We start from the raw sequence: 12321 nt of genomic DNA, 5'->3' as shown, positions 1-12321 counted from the left end.
ACAGACACACACAGACACACAGACACACACAGACACACACACACACACACACACAGACACACACACACACACACACACACACACACAGACACACACACACACACACACACACACAGACACACACAGACACACACACACACACACACACACACAGACACACACACACACACAAACACACAGACACACACAGACACACACACACACACACACACACACACAGTGTTGTTGGACAGTCCTCTTATCAGTTCAGATGACCATGATGTGAGGGGTGAGCGACCTCCAGGCACAACCGCCGCCGGGGTCACTCCATATATTATATGAAATGCTCATTCTAACACCAGCATGTTTGTGTGTGTGTGTGTGTCTGTGTATACCCCATGATCTTTGAAGCTGTCAACATTCTTCAGCACATGTTCTGTCATGATGCTTGGAGGCGACTGGTGAGATGAAGCAGCTGTCCATGCCTCTGGTCACTGAGGGGTCAACATGCTTGTGCGCAGACGCACAACACGTTGAAAGTTTTTCCTGTGTTGAAAAAGACAAACGTTTTACCTGGTTGAAGACTACAAGTGCAATGTATAAACAGTGACTTGATTCATGGGCTGATTTGAATTTCTCTCTGTGTCTCAGGTGGAGGAGGGAAGAGGAATGGTCGCAGTAAGAAATGGAAGGAGATGCTAAAACTGCCCCACATCAGCCAGTGTGAGGAGCTACGCCGCACTATCGGTAAGAAATTGGGAGTGTGTGTATGTGTGGGTGTGTGAGGCAGAAAGATAACGTGCCATGCTGTGTCATTGGGGTGGGTCTGACTGCGGGAGGAAGTTCGAATTGGACTTCCTTCCTGTTCTACCCGTCTCCACCCGCAGTTTCAGGCAGGGGACAGGAAACAGTCTGTGCATGAGTGTGTATGAGTGTGTCTGTCATTTGCACAGCCTTTTCTTAACCTCAAAGTGTCTTTTAACACTACGTGTCTCAATAACCACCTGTCTGCTCACCCTCTAAATCAAAATGTCGTCACTTTTGCACCCTTCATGCTTTTCACATCCACGTGTGACTCAAAATAAGGACAGGTTCTCTCTTTGTGGCCCATAAGAGTGCTGCACTCCTTGGCTACACTATCTCCTCATCCCCCTCACCCACCCTGGTCCCTTGAATGCCACACCCCTTTGTGTGTGTGTGCGTGCGTGTGTAGGTGTGTGTGCGTGTGTGCGCATGTGTGTGCGCGCGTGCATGTGTCTGCGCGTGCGTGTGTGTGCGTGTGCGTGTAATAGTGCGTCACAGCAATCTCTGCCAAAGATTGCAGTGCTACCCTCGCCCACATACTCTCCCTCCCTCTTTTCTGTCTCCATGCCTCCCCCTCCCACTATCACTGTGTTTCTCTCTCTCTCCCTCCCTCCTTCCACCACTTTAGGGCAACATAACTGTGGCAGAACAGGAGAGTTATTGAGGAAGAGAGTAAAAAACTGAAACAAAGAGAGGGAGGCTTTTACAACGGAAGACAGAGCTCTTAAGGACGGGAGAGAGTGAGAGACGGGGAGGGAGGTTGAGTGAAAAAGTTCTTAATGAATACACTCTCTACAGTGATATACAGAGTCCATTTTTTGTCTTCATATTACAAATGATAACTCACAGATCTTATTATCATGAACTCCAATGTATCTGTCATCAGTGTTGAAAGATTGCCTGCCTAAAAACAGCACAGGAATGTCACCTTATGTGTGAAAAAGGATTGTATTTGTCAGGTTTTACATATTTATTGATATTTGGATTATAACTCTGCACAGAATGAAAAATGAGCTGCATGTGCGTGTGCATGTGCGTGCGTGCGTGTGTGTGTGTGTAAACGTAGCAGCTGTTGAGGGTTACATACGTCACTATTACATAGACACTATTGCGTAAGTCCCCTATCACACTGAGCGAAGGATCAAAATAATCATTTTGCCTACTTAAACATACACTGCAGGCATGTACACACACGCACACACACATATCTGTGTGCAGAGTGAGACACACACGCATGACCGAACACAATGTATTCAAAGCACATGGCGTGATATAGAATAGCAACTGATAGCATTGTCTTTGTTGTGTCTTGATGAGGTTGGGCATTTGACCTTAGCCTTGACAAGGGTGCAGTCCTTCTAGGAAGCCTTGATTACATTATGTAGGCTACAGCCACTTTGTAGCCTTAAAACCCTCTTCCTCTGTATCTTCCTCTCCTTCCATCACCCCTTCATTTTTTCTCTCTCCTGGTTTCCATCCAGCATATACAGTGCATGTGCACCTTAAACAGTGCTTTCTCTGCCTCCCAAATGTGCACACCCATTGGACATAGTTACACTTGTGAATATCTTGCAGATCATTCACTGTCTCACTAACTAGCTTAGTCTGGCTAGTCTGAGTTTAAGTCTGGCTAGTCTGAGTTTTAAACAAGTTGTAATTGTAGGTTACTTACACTTACAACAACCTTTCATACTTTAGTCTTGTTGCTTTCTTGTCCCATACTTCTGTGACACCTTGCTGTCTTGTATGTTCTTAATCTCTTTCTGGTCTCACTTTTCACAGTTGTTTTTTCTTCAGGACACAAGAGAGGAAACTTTTCTTTGATGGAAACCTGCAAAACTAACAAGTTCATACAAAGTGGAGATGATGAAAATGAAAAGACCAATCTTAAAGTTCATCCAAGAAATAGGCCCGACAAACGTCCAAAGACATAAACGGGAATTAACATTTTTTTTTAGCTATCATTTTAACATATCGATATTGACAAGTATTGATACAGTCAAAAAAATACTTTCATCAGCTTCTCCCGTTTATTTCAAAAGTGGACAACTAACTTAATTGCTGCCATTTTTGTTGTAGGCTTATATAAATGGCTTCTGCAGTATTTGTAGCTCTTACAGTAATATGCTGTTTTTAATGATATTGTAACCTACCTGTTAATCTTTAAATTATGTAAACAAAAACATTAAGTTAATTTATTTGTCCCTTGGCATTTATTGTTGCCAAGTCCCAGTTCTCTGTGGACCATTAAAATGTAAACAAAAAACCAAGTAAAGACAGACTTGCTGAGACAACTTCACCCTATGAAAAGAACAAGTCAATGATTCCTCGGCAGCAGACAAAAAACGTCATCACCATGAAGCAAAATCCTCAAAATTAGCTTGTTTCACACTACGTGGTAATTTTTTGATAGAGGGTATTCTTTCTACACATGAACATACACATTTATGTGTATCTTTGGACTACAGATATAACTTGTGGTGTGTTGACAGGCGGGCCAAAAAATCTAGGTAATTTGGAAAAAAAAGGCCAAATGACAGTGTTTGCTAGCAGCCTAAAAAGATAAAAAAATCAAAAATCAGCCAAAGGTTCAAAGAAATCTTGTATGTTATATTTATTCTACAATAAAACATTTAATAACAACTTTATAATGAAACTATCACTATTTTTAATTTGGATTATGCTTGGTGCTACCCTGACACCAGTGGGTCACTTTGGTGTCAGATGTGTTGCTCAATGGGCCAGTTACTTAACAATACATCCTTTCAAGAAAATTGCACAACATTGTCTGTGATTTTTATTACGCAAATTGGAGTGTGTCACCTCAAAGGGTGACCAGCTGTGTGAGTCAGCGCAGGGTGGGATCTGATGGCCTCTGGAGTGGCAGGAAAGACGTCACTAGCAATTGGAATGAAACCACCCTGAAATCCTCACTGCTAAACCTGTTCATTAGCAAAGACAGTGACACCTCAACAGGAGGCTCATTGTAAAGTCGGGGTAAAGTAATAAAGTTAAAAAAAAAAAAAGAAAACTTGCGTTAATTTTCTTCTGAACTACAGTGGAAAAGTTGTCTTTGTTGAATTTGGTTTGTTTATGTTCACACTGCCCATTTGTAAACAAACCAGCTCATAAACAGCAGTCACATGTACTCACAAGCAGCTTTATATGACAGTTGATAACCCGTCCAGTCACAGGGATACAATATTTGAGGGAAGTCAACACATTTGCTTATGTGGAACTAGAGAGGTTGACTTTTTTTTAGGCTTTGTGACATATATTTGATTATAAGCATATCGAAACAGAATTGTTCTAACCTGATTAAATAATAGAACTAAAGGACGCCCCTAACTGCTTTAACATTTTTGCTGTACAGATGCCCTCAAATTGCCTCAACTGTAAGCCTGAGGTGCTTTTCCAGATCAGCTGAACACAGGTGATATGAATACACCAAACTCTGAAAACTTGAAAACAAAGATGAAAGGCTATAAAGTACACTTCAAGATCTTTCACTGAGATTTTCTGAAAGAGCTTTTGTTTTAAAGATTTAAAAGACGCAGTGGAAGGGAACATGATCAAAATATTGTATCTCTGCACTGTGCTGTTTGCTCACCAAAGTGATATTTTTGTTTTTGTGCTTGTATAAGTGGTGAGCTTGAATGAGAAGCACAGCGCTGCAGAGCAGAGGGGAATGCTGTATAATAAACAGTGCAGTTGGGAGGGCTGTTGTGAAGATTTGATTTACTGTTGGAGGTTGTCCTGTGGCTGTCACCACTCAGAAATGTTCATCCCATACATCCCTCCTCCTCCTCCTTTTCACAAGCACACATGTTGACGTGAATGTGTGTGGCCTATTTTTGTTTGCATGTTTATCTTGCGAGTGTGTACATGTGTTCATACTGTCAACCAGTGATGGAAAATGTCCTGGGTCTTCTTCCTCATTCACTCCGTCTGGAAAGATGAAAGGGTGTTCCTGTGGTCTTATTTATAAGTTACCTGGTTTGTAAAAGTTGTCCCTTTTAAAATCGACCCCAAGAGTTAGCTTTGGTTGACTAAATCGTCTGAGGGCGTTAGGACTACATTTTTTGTTTAGCTGTAATGTTATTTTTAGGATGCATACTTTTAAAACAACAGGAGAAAATATATTCAAAAATAGGCCTGCATTATATGAAAATTACTAGGATGTGTAATGACACTGTTCAGCTTTGGAATGTTGATATGACGTGTGATTATTAATAATTATTAAGGACACAAATAAAAGGTCCATAGCACACAAGAATTAAATAAACATGTCTTCAAGAGTGCATCTTAGCTATAAGTGACAATATTTAAGTCTTTCAGCTGTTCAGCATCATTTACAGAGTACTGTACAGTTTATAATGGATGATATTATCAACACGTTATCGGCATCCGTCAATATATGTAATTTCTCAGCAGATATCTCGGCTTTAATTATGCCTAAATGCTCGATGATTCCCTAAAAAAGAAAAGAAAATGTTACAAAGAAATAAATATGACATTTTGTACATAACCTAAGTTTAAGTAGTTTTCTTATACTGCTGAGTGAAGTGTACATTTTAAAAAGTACTGTATTATATTACTTACTTACTGCATCTGCCAGTGGGCCACTACAATAAGAGTAGGCATGATATCAATTCCACTACAGGGGAGACTTGATGTTCTCTGCAATTAGGTGGAAAAAAACATGTGCCTTATATATCGCTATCGAAATCACCAATCGGCAAAAAGGGTTGGAAAATATCGACATATCAGATATTGGCAAAAACTTAAATATCGTGCATCCCTAGTTTATATCCTGTCTCTCTCCTGAATCCATAATAATTTCAAATAGCAGTAGTTTGTTTCATACACAAAAAGTCAAAGCTATCTCTTCAAATGCTTGAAGCTGTGTCGTTCAGCTTTGTTTTATATGAAGCAACATCGATCTGTCAGTCTCATATCTGTATATTCCAGTGATTGTACCTCCTTAGATTGTTTCATCTGTATACTTTTAGGGGACTAAATGGTTGCAACTATGATGTTTTAATCATGATAGTACTATCAATGATAATAAAATCAAATCTCAAATGTATAGTTAATGTACATAATTAATTTTTTCATTGAGTTATTCTTTTTTTTTCTGTAAATTTTTTGTTCATTATTCTCTTCTGAGACTTTCAAGAATGATTCTGTGACTCTTGTTCAGACCCTCAGGTTTGAAGCACGGTTCTTTTTTATCTAGTTTAATGATATGATATATGTCTTTGTTTCCCTCCTCTCATTTTTCTCTCAGAGAGGGACTACACCAGCCTATGTGAGAAGCAGCCCATTGGACGGCTGTTATTCCGTCAGTACTGTGACACCAGGCCAGAGCTAAAACGCTGCATCGAGTTTATGGATGCAGTGGTAAGACTATCAATGATCCTTTTGCTATAACTCTACCTATTCTCTGTGCTTGTATAGCTATCCTTCTTTCACGCATTCTCTTTCACTTTGCTGTCCTTTTTTCTTTGTCTCGATCTCTCTCATCGGATTCGTCTCTCTGTGATTTCTCCAATGACACTGGCCTGAATCAGACCCTGCAGAGCAAGGAATAGGAGAGGAAAGCCAGCGCTTGGTCCTTTGCCTGCTCTTGGCAGTAGCATCGGGTGGTGGGTGGGGTAGGCGTAGGGGTTCATTAGCAACTTAGACAGGCTGTACAGAGCAGACCCCCCCCCCCCTTCCTCTATGCACTCCTCCATGAGGTCAAGCCCACGTCAGAGGCAAGTCCCCAGGGTGAGCAGGCAAACACAGGCCCAAGCTTGTGTCTAGGCCCCTGGAGGTATGCAAGAAAGGGAAACAGAAGGAAAACACGCTTATTAATAAGACCCTCTTTTAGCCTATTTCAAGGTAAAAAGTCAGGCACGTAGGTAAGCACACTGGGAGTGACATATACTCACACTAATGGACAAAAATGCATGAAGTGGAACGAGCAAAATGTTAGTGCTGAACATGTGCCGTTAGTCTAAATGAGGACGTCATGCCTTGGCTGAGATGTGTAGTCGCCTATTCAGCCCCATTCGTCCCTGCTGAGCTTGTTTTCAAACAAAACACACAACATGAAGCGGTCAAACTCCAGACCATCTCCATGCCCTCAGCCAGATTTGACTGAAAACACAGTGTTGGAGGTGACAGGTGTAATGCCCTAAGCATGAAGATAAATATTGTTGCCAGTTTGTCGCCTTAACTTTGTCACTAGTAACATCTCTCTATTTGTCTGTGGTTCTGCACTAATTTAATTTCTTCCTCTCTCTTGTTCCTCATTAACCCCTCTACCCTTCTCTCTCTCTTCACCTTCTCTCAATCTTCCTCCGCCTTCTGGTGCCTTTTCTCTCTCTCTATCTCTCTCTGGCCTTTTTTGGAGACACATTAAAGATATCTAAAAATGAGTACGGCTTCCTGTGCTGGTGTGGTTGTTCACACTTGTGTTTCTCTCTGACAGGCCATGTACCAGCTCGCTCCTGACGAGAAGAGGAGGGACTGTGGACTGAATGTATTAGACACATACTTTAATAATGGGGTATGACACACAGAAGCTTCCTTAATAACAGTGGTGGCAAATAACGACATCAGATATTATTATTGTTCTGATATTAGTTTTAGATCATTGAAATCTTATGCTTCTTCATCTCATTGAACTGTGTGATTTTATTAAGTAAACTGTTGTTTAGAATCAGTGTTTTTATTAATCTCTGTGATTTATTGCTTTTTTAATTCAATTGTTATTATTACATCTGATTTTATTAATGACAAAGCACATACAGTATTTGCCCTAAGGGATTATGTATGATAGCTTTGGGCCGTATCAATGTTGGACTATTTTAAGGGTATCATTTAAAATAGAAAGTAATAACACCTTACCCCTGATAACTTGTGGATTACTAGCACCTTTGTATTCAACTGTACTGCAAAATGTGTACACCTCTATTTTGGTTCTCTTGGTCAGATGATGTGCATCATTATAGGCACTGACTTAATGTGATCAATTATTTAAAAAAGTGATATAAACTTATTAAAGAAATGAAGAAGTACAGTTAAAAAAAAAGAACACGTCAAGTTACATTTGTAGACAAGTGATGGTACTGTTTCTTTGCAAAACAAGTACTAGTATGGAAGTCATCAAAATAAGTTTTCATTGAAAAAAATTACTTGTATTGTAAGTGACTCAGCATAAGTGTTCATAACTTGAATATTTACAACAAAAAGCAGGATAGTGGTTTTTAAGCTTTATATATGCGGTATACATTATGCATTATACTTGTTAGCCTTAACACAAGAGATACATTTACTGCTCTACCAGGTCAGTGATAGTACAGCATAGTTCTTAGATATATTGACCTCAGAGCAGTATTCACAACCTGAGCCCACTGCACTGGGCTCTGCTAATTTGTGTGTAAACATTAGCTACTAGCTCAAATTCATTATGCTGCTAAGAACATAGTCAGTCATTTGGAGGCATGGCTGTGGAACATCTACTTTTTTTAAAAAATGTGCTTGAAAGCATAGAATAATGAAAGGTAAGTTGATGAACGTATACAAGTGTTTAAGTAAGGTTTCTCTAAAAATTAGAAATGCTGCATTTAAACAAGTCCAACAGCTACAGTTTAGTCAAAAAAAGTTATTAAAGTACATGTACATGTACAAGGATTAAATCTGTTGTTAGTACTCACCGCTCAAGCTCAAAAGAGATTATAGCACTTTCAGCCCCCTATGACAAACAGGTGAGGTGTGACCACAGTATGGATGTCAGATTTACGAAGAGACGGGGCCGTCCCTACTGATTACTTTTTGATCTTTTTAGCCCAGACGGTCTACCGTCATATTACTCCATCATCACCACCCTCTCTGTCTGCTGGCCTGCCTCACCCTCTTTCTGTCTCTTTGTAACCCTAAAGTCGGCAGCCCATCTGCCAGACATACCCCAGGATGTTGTGGCGGGGTGTCGGGAGAGGCTGGAGCAGAGTCCATGTAAGGAGCTCTTCAATGACTGCACCAAGTAAGTCTCTCTCTTTTTTAAACATCTGGCGTATCCGCCCTTTTACTCTTTGTGACCATGATATGAGCTGCAGCTTTATATGGGACTCAGTCTCTCCCTAAACAAAAGCTTGTTTGTTGAGAGTGTATAGATTTTGTGTTCTTTCTGATTTAGTCTTGCCATCAAAGTACACTGACACCAACATAATCCTGTTCCTTCAGAAAGTGTGTGCGCTTTTAGAGTGTTTGGACTAGTGCACCCTGTCACTGGTAATGATGAGGCAGCTGGCACCTGCAGCATGGTATTAGACGCATACACACGCTCGCGCACAGACTTGCAAATACATGCATGGTTGAGGGGAATGAAAGCAGTGGGCAAAGAGAGCATCCGGATGGCTGGCATGAAAACAACAGCCACCTCAGTGTTCAACATACACACTCACACTCTAACATAACACACTCTCTCTCTCTCTCTCTCTCACATTCACTCATACTCAAGCATACACACACGCACGCACTCACGCAAGCACGCACGCACACGCATATTCACAAACACACTCACTCTTGCAGGTGTTCCTTCTTCCTGCTCTGAGAGCCAGTAGAAGCAAACAGACCGGGGATTATTACTCTGAATGTATTTCTTATTGCATAGAAACACACACGTTCACACCTCTAGTTATTTTGTATGATTGTTTAATGTTATATACATGATATGTTGCTGTACAATCTAAAATGATCCAATACATCGACTCTACCTTCACAAACATGTTCAGTTTTGAATGACGCAGTCAAAGAGGTATTAATTTTACTTCTTTCTTATTGACGTTGAATTTTATGTTGGTGATAAACTGGACTGCATTATATAAAAAGCCTTTATAATATTCTGCACCTCTTGTGTACATGGGACAAAATGTAAGGAAAACTTTAAATTCCATGAACTCCAGTACAAGACCCCCACCCACTAAGACTTTAACAATAAACCGGTAGAATTCTTACATTCCTGCTACATTAGAAATACCACTGTTGTTAAGTAACCAGTGCCGGTTTAGCTCAGTGTTCAAGTCAGCTGCATATGTACAGAGGCTTCAGTCCTCGATGCGACAGTCCCAGGGTTGACTCCGGCCCTTTGCTGCATGTCATTCTCCACTCTCTTTCCAACACTATCCACTGTCCTCTCTATAAATAAAGCCATAAAAGGCCAAAAAAAGTACATACATTTTTTGTCACCGGGGGAGAAAGTACCAGACTCTATTAGCCAAATCAGTAGGCTTTGGAAATAATGGATGATTGGATTCATAAAAATCAATAACCTTTATGGTTCAGCCGCTGGTCAAGCTGACTGTGCTGAACAGGTGCACTATTAAGGAAATTTTAAGTTTTTAAAGTAATTAATTTTGTTTTCCAGACATAGACCCACCCAAGTTATCTAGATCAATAGTTTGTGAAATGCAGTTGTGTGTGTGTGTCACAGACATCAGTCTGTTTATCTTGTTAAACCTCTGAAAAGGCGTGAGAAAGAGAGGCGACACAGGATTATAACACCAAAGTTCCACACTTTCCACACAGCATCAACTCCATTCAAATGCCTTGACTAGATTGAATACAAATTCATTGAGGAAGTGCATGGCTGATACAGCATGAGGGGCTTAGTTAGAAAACCCATATAGAGTCATGAAAGAAGAGCAAAACTGAGGATTTGGGAAAAGTGAGAAGAAATGGAAAGACAGTGAAAAGGAGAGTTGGGAAAACAGCAGAGTACACACACAGAACAACACAGGCACGTGTTTGTGTTACTGCAGACTTGTAGCAGCAGAAGTTCAGATGCTTTGGAATGGGATTCCTGTTCAGGTTTAGTCATCACTCCTTCCACTATCGTTATTATTTATATTCCATTATGGAAGTTGTACTTTCTGTAATTTAATTATTCTGATGTGTATTTCTGACCCGGGGCTTTTCCAGTTTTTCTCTCCAAAGGAAAGCTTGTAGGAAAGGAAACATGGTGCAGCTAGTGAAACGTGACTTTTGGCAGAGCCACACACCCACTAGTAGAAATATATTAGCTCACTCATGGATTTTTTTCTGCTGCAGTGGAACATGGAGTTATGTCATACCAAGAGTAAAGCGTCGCCTTCAGTACTAAATGCGTGTCATGGTTTTTTGTGTATCGCTTGTCTTGAGAAAGGTCCATATGTTGATTTTGCTCCCCTTTTCTTTTCATTTGCCTCCCCAGCTCCCTTCCTGTAACAAAAGCCATTTTGTGTCTGTGTTTACTTCTACTTCCAGTTGTGCTTGTCAGAGTCTCGACTCCAAGCCAGGCACTGCTAGGCTCCTGCCTCTCTGGACCCTCTTTCTTAAAGGGAGCACTTTTGTCTTCTGGGACTGAGTGAAGCTAATTGAGCTGATAAGTGAACATGCTGAGAAATTTAGACATCAAGGTCACAGATCGATATTAATTTTAGACAGCCCTTGGTACGGGGGAAATGAACGTATGCTGTTCCTAAGCCTGAATAGAATACATGGTGTTGTATACATTGTAGCAATTTGAAGGGGATTTTAATGAGTTTTAATTGACATTTATTGTGTATACATTCAGAACAAATCCTTGTGAGCTTAGGGACAGAAGAGGATAGATATGTATCTCATGCACTAAGCAGTTTGGTCCAATGATGTCATCATTCAGTTTTCTTTTACACAGCGAGGGTTCTCCCCCTGTGGAAACTGTACTCTCAAGCCTTTCGTTAATATCAGCAACCCCAGGGCTTTTGGTAACCACAGGCAGCTTTCTTTATCCTCCAAAGTACCATTAAAATATGGTCAAGGAAAATATCCTTATCAAATAAGCATTCTTTCAGCATTTAGGTGGTAAAAGAAGGATATCCACTGTAACTTTGGTTTTCAGTTTTGTTCCTGGCTGGCAAAAGAAATTTCACATGTGAACAAATGCCAAACTAATCACTTAATGATTAATGATTTAAACTCTCACTAAGAATAATACCGTATAATCAAGCCATACATGTTCTATCATTTATCTCTGGGAATGTGACGGGATTATTCATTCATATCGTGTTATTACATACATACCAGTATTATTATTCATAATATTTTCAATTTCCACAAATTTATTGTGAAAAATAGAATTTTGTCTTATGTTTAATTACCATTAAAAAGTAGGATTTACACACAAAATTGTCACCCATATTTACTTAAATCCTTGAAGACATTCTTTTTCTTTAGAACACAAACGCAGACATGTAAAACAGGTTGAGCTGTTCTGTTATGCCTGTCTAAAGGTAATTAAGGGGTGCAAGTATTTGCCTCTACATTAAGCAGAAAAATGTTCCTTTAAATGCCTGTATTGTTTGTCAATTTTTAATAATTCGATTGACATATTCTTGTCTTATGCTGTATATATTTTATATATATATATATATATATATGTATATATTTTTACTTTTATCTGTCAGTCAGTACATATTAATGTTTTAATGTTTGATTGTCCAGCACTTGGATTTTTTGAAATTATGCCCA

The 12321-nt window shown here is 39.8% G+C and overlaps 1 protein-coding gene across 2 annotated transcripts in view; it reads left to right on the top strand.

Annotated features, from left to right (window-relative positions):
- grk4 (G protein-coupled receptor kinase 4) overlaps positions 1-12321 on the top strand; it is a 43234-nt gene that overhangs the window by 15156 nt on the left and 15757 nt on the right. For both annotated transcript variants that reach the window (XM_069665193.1, XM_069665194.1), the window contains exons 2-5: positions 631-726; positions 6074-6186; positions 7262-7339; positions 8715-8815. In XM_069665193.1, the coding sequence (XP_069521294.1) occupies positions 631-726; positions 6074-6186; positions 7262-7339; positions 8715-8815 (388 nt within the window). The remainder of the gene's footprint in view (positions 1-630; positions 727-6073; positions 6187-7261; positions 7340-8714; positions 8816-12321) is intronic.

Source organism: Semicossyphus pulcher, unplaced genomic scaffold (assembly GCF_022749685.1).
Source record: "Semicossyphus pulcher isolate SPU_LCO1_2020_fin unplaced genomic scaffold, fSemPul1.0.p SCAF_17, whole genome shotgun sequence".
NCBI classification, from domain to species: domain Eukaryota; kingdom Metazoa; phylum Chordata; class Actinopteri; order Labriformes; family Labridae; genus Semicossyphus; species Semicossyphus pulcher.
The sequence above is the reverse complement of the archived record's forward strand: the minus strand, read 5'-3'. Positions and strand labels throughout refer to the sequence as shown.